We start from the raw sequence: 9359 nt of genomic DNA on the forward strand, positions 1-9359 counted from the left end.
TTTTTTATTCTACACCACAGCTGTTCCATCGTTAACCAAGAAGACGAAAAAGTAGTTGGAAAAAAGATAGCAGTGGATTTCATGGCACGACTTACGCAGCTTTCACCAAAGCTTCTCTCGCTGCGCGATAAACCGAAAACTCAAACAAGCGACACGTCGCGAAAGTTTGAGACTTCAGAGGAAGTGGCTGTACATGATGCCCACAGCCAGATGTTTACTTTCTGAACCACTGCGTTACTTCGGGTGTTCATATCTAACCCTAACCCTAATCCAGCTAAAAAAATTTTTTTTTAAAAATGTGACGCTGGTGTGACAGCAACGATCCATTCTTGTCCAAACTGCTCAGGACCAACTTTGTTTCGGCTCAGCTAACCAGCTATTAGCCTAAACATACAAACACTCTGAAAAGTAGAAGTCGACAAACAGAAAACATAGCCTGGTTTTGTTTGTTTTAAATTTCATTTGTATTAAAAGTCTTTTTTTTTTTTTTTAACAGTCAGCTCACTGTTAAAAGGCTGATCTGAAATTCAACTTACAATCAGGTTAGATTTGTCAACGGTACATCATCACATTTCCTGTTAAAAACAACAAAATAAACAGAACAGAAAGATCTTAAGGTGGACTGGAAGGTTAAGTGTTTGGTGTTGTTGACACATCTATAGGGGATTCCAGTACCTGTGCATTGAACGATAAAAGTTTGGCCTCTGAAAAAGCAGACATTGCTAAATTAACACCGCCGACATTTAAAAAAAGGCTGACGTAAAACATACAGAAACCGCCATTTCTTCAACCGAAAGCCTCGTTTCTTTTGTCAGCTTCCACCTCTACGACGCAAAACAACAGTTCACTCCGTTTCGGATCGCAGTGATGATGGGTTCGTTTGGCGAAACGTGTTGGTTGGCACGAAATCTTAACAGCCGTTTTGTTTTGTTTTTTTCGGAAAGGCACTTGACATAAGGGCGATCTGGTCTTCGTCCTCATGTCACTTCAGTTAAGGTCCTTCCGCACAATGAAGAGGCAATGAAGGAAAACAAAAACAAAAAAACTAAGTGGCACTCATCACGTTTAACTCCACCAACAGAAGAAAAAAAAATGGTGTCAATTTCTTTTGACTTTGGACAAAAAACAAAAAAAAAGTGTTGAGTGTGTTGTCGGAGAATATCTCCAAAAGGGGTTAGGCAGAGACATCACCCGAATCCTTACCCGCCCCAGACTGTGCAGTTATTTAACAAAATATACTCTCTCAGTCTTCTTCGTATACAGAAATATCCATTTATGAGTGTCTCTTCAGAGTTGCCCTCTAGAACTTTTTTTTTCCATTGGAGTTTGTTCCAGCTGTGAGTACAGATGGAACAGGTGAGAGAAGTGTTGCTGGAGCTCTCTCGTCACTTTGTGGCATCAACGACAGACACACATGGAGCAGCGGAGATACTCCAACCGTGCAGAATTCCTGAAGAGTGGACCCCTCCCTCCGTCTCTGTCACTCCCCTCCTCCTCTTCCTCCTTCACTCGTCCCCCTGCAGCATTCCTCCCTGTATTTTTTCCTCCAAGGCCGGGGGGGGTGAGACACGAAGAAGAGCTTCTACAGTACACACTTGCTGCAACAAACTGCAACAAACAAGAAGATTCATGAATGAAGAGAGTTAGAGAAGAAAACACTGCTTTCAATGCTAACTTTGGACTCTGTAGGAGGAAAGAAAAAAAAAAAAACCTTGCTGATCCTTGAATGTAGGTCAAATGAGAATATTGGTATCTCGCAACTCCAGTTAACCTCATGTTTGAAATGAATAACACAGCAACGTCTATGTACAATATTCAAACCCTAACTTTATGAAGTAGGCCATAGTTTGCCCCTTCAATTCTGCATGAGTCAGACACTTCCCCAATCTGCTGAGCAAAACAATAGACCATACAGCCCATACAGTAAAAACTCACATTTAGGAAGAGAACTGACAATAAACAATACACAAATAAGCGGAAGACTAACTAATAAAACAATCTGAGTTTGAGCATACATCCTGTATTTGCTGTAAACTATACTTAATATGGACATGTGTTCACAAATGAGCTCAATAAAAAAAGTTGACAGTCACTCATCAGGCTATAATGATCGTTGTACAGTGTATGGTGTCCAAACTTACCATTGCAAACTTAAAAACCGAGCAAGGAACACAACTTTATGCCGTTTCCTGTTTCTTAAAGAATGACACAAGATGAACAGCACTGGTCGTCGCCGTTTGGTGTGGAGGCATAGTTCATCTGTCTGACTATTTCTGCAAACAGTTCGTCCACCGAGATTTTATTTTTGGCTGAAGTTTCCATGAACGGGCAGTTCCAGTCGTCCGCCAGTGCCTTCCCCTCCCCGGACGAGACCTCCCTTTCCCCCTCCAGGTCCACTTTGTTTCCCACAAGAATCATTGGCACTCTCTCGTACCTTTTCACCCGAATGATTTGATCCCTCATCGGTTTGATATCCTGGAAGCTCTGCTGGTTGACCAGGCTGTAAACCAGGATGAAACCCTGTCCGTTTTTGATGTAGAGGTCTCGCATTGAGGCGAACTGCTCCGTCCCCGCCGTGTCCAGGATCTCCAAGACAGACGGAGAGGAGTCCACCTCGATCTCCTTTCTGTAGAAATCCTCTATCGTGGGGTCGTATTTCTCTATGAAGGATCCCGTCACGAACTGGACGGTTAACGCAGATTTACCGACCCCTCCGGACCCGAGAACCACTACTTTGTACTCTCTCATGGTTCTCAAAACAGCCGACACTCCTGCTTCCTCTCCGCTGTGAGCCCGCTAGCCGCCCTGCTGGGTTTTCAAACCGCTCACCGACTCGTCTCAGTTTTAGTACGGTCTGCGGGTCTGTGGACACGGGGCGTGGCCGTTTATAAACGCCTTTATAAACGCTGTTTCCGACCCACGCTGCTCAACATTTATATTGTGGCATGTTGAGTCCGTACGACAGCCCAGCCGGTTCTTGTGCGAGCTTCCCCCGTTTTCGTTCAAGTAGCTACCGTGAGTCCGTTACTCTCTTTGGCCGTCTCTTTTTAGTCATTACGGAAGCAGAGTACTTCCTGTATGGTCTTTCAAATTAAGAGCGAAACAGGAGTCGTGCACTACGAAATACAGTTGAATACTGGTTTACTGTTTGTTTGATATACTTTTTGACTTTATTTTTCCCCAAAAGAATGTTTTCTACCTTGCGAAATATAGTCTATAATTGTAAGTTTACGATGATTATTATACCCTCCTGAAAACGAATTTGAAAGCTTCCGTTCCAGTTCTTGTTAAGTTTTGCTAAATTGATGCGCTTCCTTCCTACGCTGATCACGCAGTGTACGTCACACGTCACTCATAAATAGTTCAGTAGTCTTCAGTGAAGTTAAAGGTGCAGTGTAGCTATTATCGCGAAGTCAGCCCTACAACAGTTCACAGTACCCACGCAGACTTGCCACACCTTGGTTTCGACATTACTTATCCATCGGCTTACTACAACTTGAGTCATCGTGTCATAACTTACTGGAAAAGGCACATCTCGTGTCAGCTTATTGCTTGGTGTGTTATTCCTCATCGGAAAATCTGGTTCTATCCAATATTTACAATTTATGGTTATATCACATGAGTTTCTCATGAGGCAGGCATAATATTCAAAGTTAGCACATCACATGAACCACTTTCAAAACAAACAACATTAAAGAATTGTATCAATGAATGTAGTCATTTCCTAAATTAAGTGGAAATCCAAAAGTTAAGAAATCGGTTATCACCTCAGCCACACTTTATCTCTGCAAACTAAACCTAAATGAAGTAAAAAGGGAAAAAAACATTTAAGGAGAAGTGACTCAACACATAACCAATGCTATTAGGCATGAACCTGATGACACATTACTAAAATCTCAGCAAACCTGAATGAAGTAAAAAAAAAAAATTTCAGGGGAAGTGACTCAACACATAACCAATGCTGTTAGCACAAACCTTACACATTGTGGATCTTCTGTCATGCATGTCCTAACACTCCTATATTTTGTCTTTTTGAAGCAACCCAGTATCATGTTTGTCCTGGTTTCTTAAACCATACTCCGAATGTTAATGTTATCAAATAATAGAAAAGTTAATATTTAAGTCATCATACGTAATATGTTGTCTAATATTTAATCCAAGTGGAGAGGTTGTTATGAAATCAATTAGCCTATTTAATTCATTCCATCTCAGAGTTTATGTGCCTATGTTGGCGTATTTAAGCTTATTACATCCTCTTATAGTTTCTGAAATTACCCCTGTTTGGGGGGGGGGGGGCAATTCAAGAAGTTGTTTCTGCTTCCAATCAATGCCTGTCAGTGCAGTGTGGTGATGATTAAACCAAAGTCATAACCTCATGACCTCAATGGACTGATGGGAAATCTCTTCCTGATCAATCCAATGTTTATAAATCCACAAATCAGACTGCAATACAATGTGCACTGCAGTGGTTAAACCCACAGTACAGCTGTGAGTCAGCATATGCGTCAGAGTGATTGTTGACGCTCAAAGACTATGTCACAATGTTCAAATAAAAATACTTAAGTGTGACACATTCAAAAACAATCATGACGATGTTGCCAATGTTTGGTTTTAGCAGCAGGTAAACGTGGATTGGCCGATCATGTGGGCTTTCTCCAGCCAGCCCCTCCCTATACCTCCCATTCAGAAACAACAACGCAAAAGCCAATAAAAAGCCAATCAGCCTCTGCCCCCTGTGGAGTGAGAGGTAATATGACCCAAAGTCCTGTGATGTGGATTGTCACATCTGTGAAAATGATCACGCTTGATGTAAAACCAAGGCCTCGTGTCAGAAAAGACAGGCAAAGTTTATTTTCACACCCCAGTGATAATTAGATAAACACAGTCACATTATCAATTGTATGGCAACCTCCTGGTGAATTCTTAGTAACTTACAGAGTGATGTGATGTGTGGCCCCCCCATGCAGTTGTCATACTGTTTCAAGCTTTACTGTCTTTACTGTAACAAGTCTACTTGCATTGCAAATATCCCTCCATCTCTCTCTCTCTCTCTCTCTCTCTCTCTCTCTCTCTCTCTCTCTCTCTCTCTCTCTCTCTCTCTCTCTCTCTCTCTCTCTCTATGGCTCGCACACGTCAGAAGAACAAAGAGATAATAGTTGTTACATATTCTATGCTGAATTAAAAGCTTCTGTAAAGTTTGACCAATTAGCCAACCTTTGCTGCTTTTCTGCAGCGTACTTTTAGGCTTACTGTATAAGTAAACTTTTAAAAAGACTATTCACTTCATTTGGATAATTCAGACTACAAATGTCTTATTTGAACTAAACCATAAATTATACTCTTGCATGAAGGGAGGATTGTTGAATTAGCCCTTATCTGTCAAACTGAAAGGTGGCATAACATTCATTTGTATCAGGCCTTAGTTTTTCTGTGGTTCAACTATTTTAATGGCACGAGTTTTGTACAAAAGCAATATTTTTTAACTTTATACTGCACCTTTTCTAATGGTTACAAAGTGTTCAACAAGAAATGTAAATAGATAAATAAGAAACAACACCAGTTAAATATTTTAAAATACCATAGACACTTAATCTTCACCTTTTTCTGCATTTACTTTTTCTGTCCTGTCAGTGCCTGTTATCACAACATAATGCATTTGTGCTTGTGAGCTGTTATGATGGACTTCTCAGCAATATTTAAACAACCTGCAACATAAGCATGTAGTTGTATGTTCGGCCACTTTAAAATAATGCAGTTGTACCAATAGTAACCCTCCTCATCCTGTTTTTTGGTCTCCAACACCTTTTGGGAAAATACACATTTTTTTAGCTGCTGATTGCTTCACTTCAAAAGCAAAAAAAAGAAGTTTTTTTTAAGTTCCTCGTATGAAATCCATAAGACTTATAAAGTAACAGGTTTGAGAGGTGATGATTATCTTTTTTTTTTTAAAATCCACTTTGGAGTGACAATATACCTTATACTGCAGCGTAGAGTTAAGGATATGGTTGAAAAGTGCTTGAATTGTGTGAACCTTGGTTAACCATTACAACATTGCCACCCATGTCTAGATTTGAGCTTTCCTTGTTTTGACTCTTTATAACCTGCATCAAGGGGCCTGGGCTCATTGCTCTTCACCTAACACCAGTTTCTTCTTATATCATCTCCCTGATGCTCTAATTGAAACCGCTTGAAATAGCCAGAGGACGGCCCCTGTGTGATCCACTCAGTAAAAGGTGAAACAACACAGGAAGATGTAAAGTGACGGGTCTGAAAAGCTCCCTCCTTGTCCCGTGAGAGTGACAGTAGACTAATTAAAATGTCTGAGACCAATGAGCGAGTTAATGACAGAGATAAGTCTCCTTAGCTTTGTCATCCCACAGGGACTTTGACATCTTCAAAAAAAAAAATCTGTCTGTGATTTCAAAGGGTAAAGACTCATGGTAAAATCTTGCATCTTGATTTGAATGCTTATAACCTCCTGACCTTTAATGAATGACTCCTTTTTTCACATTTTGTATTTCTCCATATCTTCTTTGGCAATATGTACGTTTTGAATTATGAATTATTCAGACAGTTTGAGTTGACCCTTCATATTTTTTCAATAGCTTCAGGGCCTTGTGTAAATAAAGGACATTCTAAAGCCAACTTATGATTCGACTTCCCAGCTTTTATTGTTAATCATTACACATAGTGACAAAAGTAAAGGGCTATGAAGGTTTAAAGTGCTTCCTGTTTTTATCAATGTCACAAATGGAACCTTCTGATCAGTTACCTGAATTGTTATGCAAGCTGTTTTCAGCTTAATTTAATTGTAAGGATGGCCTTGTTGCTTGGGCTAAAAAAGTGAGACGATTCAATTCAAAATGCAGTCCCAGTTAGTTGATTTACAATGAAAAATCACATACGAAAATACGTAGTGTATGGCTTGAAGAAAAAAAAGAGAGGAATTTAACAAAAGTGCATAAACAATGGGGAAAAAAGGAAGAGACTGAGCTCTTAACAATACTATCCTGCACAGCCCATTCTGTTTCAACAACTTCAAACCCTACTCCAACCACTACAAGCCTAACCCAAAGTTCCTTATCCTTTTATACAAGTAATGCCTTCCACCTAGAAACTATGACAAAACTGTCATGGTTTTGTTTTGTTTCTGTGTTTCGTCTTGTTGTAGTTTTCATGTTTTCCTTAGTGTTCTGTTTGTTTCTCTTGTGTGTTTTAATGTTTCATAGTTTTCGTTAGTCTCAAGTGTGTTTCTCTGTTGCCTGTAAGTTTATTTCCTGTTTTGTGTTTTAAATCTAGTCTTTAGTGTTTCCTGTTTTATTTTGCATATCTGGTTTTGGTGGTGTCAGTGTTGGGTTTTACTTTGTACTTGTCCTCTAGTGTTCTGGTCTTGTGTTCTTTGTTCCTTGTGTTTCCTGCCTGTGTGATTACCCTGATTGTCCTCACCTGTCTTGTTAGTCTCACCTGTGTCCAATTAACTCTGTCTATTTAGTCTCTGTTTTTCCTCAGTCCCTTGTCAGTCCCTTGTCTGTTCATTGTCTATTGTAGTCAGTCTGTCATGATTGTCTGTCTTTGCCTGGCGTCTGCTCCATGGATTTACTTAGTTTTTTTTAACACATGGTTTTCGAGACATTCTGGATTTAGTTTTGAGTAAGTTTTTGTTTTGTGTTCTTGCCTTTTGATTTTGAGTTGGCCTTTTATAAAAAATAAATCTTTTGTTTGCTGCTATTGGGTCCTCCTCCCCTGTTTTCTGCCCGCTTACGTGAAAAAAAAACATGTTTAATCAATTAAATCTCTGGGGAGGATGAACAGGTCTGCAAATGACCCAAACTTCTTTAACAGGGTTACAAAACATTTCAGGGGACGTAAATTCTCAAAATGTCATCAAACAAACATTTTTCTTCACATGTACACATGACGTGTATTGGAAATAGAACCAAATAGTTACAGAAACAATGAGGCAAAGTCAAAATCAGAACAGATTGGGCAGAATGATAGAGATTACCACCATACTCCACAGTGACAAGTAATCCTCCTGATGTAGCATAAACTCTTCACTTCTATTAAATTCAACTCAAACATCACACTGTGCATTTCTTAATGTTGTTCGTGAACAACATTTTGACCAACAAAGTCATTTGTTTATGCACAATCTATTCTAACTTTGTTATATACAAGACCCAACATTAATCCACCATGAGCACAGCACTAAGTGAGCAGTTACATTGGCAGGGAGAAATGTCCTGTACGACTCATGATGAACAGCCGTGTGGCGATACTGTGGTGGGCTTGGAAAGACAACAAAGAATAAGATAGATTTGTAGCTCTAATGTCAGTAATAATAAAGCACGTGTGTGATTCTGATTATAAACATAAGGCTTGTTAATTAATTGTGGCAGTTGGAATCGGAGAGGTTGAGAGCAGCAGGCAGTCCACACTAATGATCCAGAGGAACCTACAGACAAGGAGACAAGGGAGCTCCAGGGAGGATACATTGTTACTAACTTAAATGGTACTTACAGATAGTGACATGCAGTAATATGATGTGAATGCATAGAGACAGAGAGGCAGAGAGAGAGAGAGGCGCTCAATGGGTCAGTCCCCCTGTAGTCTAACCTATATCAGCATAACTAGGAGATTTGGCAGCCCTAACTATAGGCTTTAGATTTAAGCCTGCTCTTAAAAGTACTGAGGGTGTCTGCCTCCCTGACCCTGACTGGTAGATTCTGGGGCCTTATTAGGGCCCTTGAGTTTGCAGTTTCAACTAAAGGAATTACCTCCCATAGTACATTTAGAGACTGTAGATATCACAAGCAAGCCTGCATTCTGGAGGTGTAATGTTCTATTGGGGTAATACAGTACTATGAGCTCTTTGAAATTGACAATTAAGAGCTGTAAGTAAAAAGAGGGATTTTAAATTCTACTCTAGATTTTATAGGGAACCAGTTTAGAGAAGCCAATACAGGAGTAATGTGATCTCTTTTTCTGAGAGATCACATTACACGGTACAATAGATGCAGCATTTCCGACAAATTTCCGACGATTTTTTTAGAACTGCTGAATCAAAGAGTTGTCCCAAATGTTCTGGTATGAACCTTCTTAGAGACACTCAAGTCTGTTGTAGGGGTCACAAGAAGCTGAATCGTATATTAGAATTTAAAAAAAAAATCTACCACCATTCGTTTTGAAATATAATGGTGTTTGACTTTCTAAAAACATTCTGAGTATTAAATGTTCACAGTAAAGAACGGTGGAACGCTTAATAAATGGAATGAAGTAGTTCTTCTCTTTTTCTGCAGTGAGGTCTTTTGTCCAGTGGAGGGCAGCAGACCTACATGATAACATATGAGTACCCTAGC

The 9359-nt window shown here is 39.8% G+C and overlaps 1 protein-coding gene across 1 annotated transcript; it reads right to left on the minus strand.

The window, feature by feature from the left end:
* Window positions 1–440: 440 nt before the first annotated feature.
* Window positions 441–3086, minus strand: LOC306830685 (ras-related protein Rap-2a). Its single transcript, XM_079354293.1, has 2 exons — window positions 2142–3086; window positions 441–1608 (listed from the first exon to the last, which is right to left on the minus strand). The coding sequence occupies exon 1, from the start codon at window positions 2746–2748 to the stop codon at window positions 2197–2199; it is 552 nt and encodes a 183-aa protein (XP_079210419.1). The 5' UTR covers window positions 2749–3086; the 3' UTR covers window positions 441–1608; window positions 2142–2196.
* Between the last annotated feature and the right edge of the window lie 6273 nt (window positions 3087–9359).

This window comes from Symphodus melops (genome assembly GCF_947650265.1).
Source record: "Symphodus melops genome assembly, chromosome: 10".
Taxonomy (NCBI): Eukaryota; Metazoa; Chordata; class Actinopteri; order Labriformes; family Labridae; genus Symphodus; species Symphodus melops.

What these genes read in the sequence shown, in the direction of transcription:
- LOC306830685 (XM_079354293.1), bottom strand. Translation starts at nt 2,748, where the DNA reads ATGAGAGAGTACAAAGTAGTGGTTCTCGGGTCCGGAGGGGTCGGTAAA.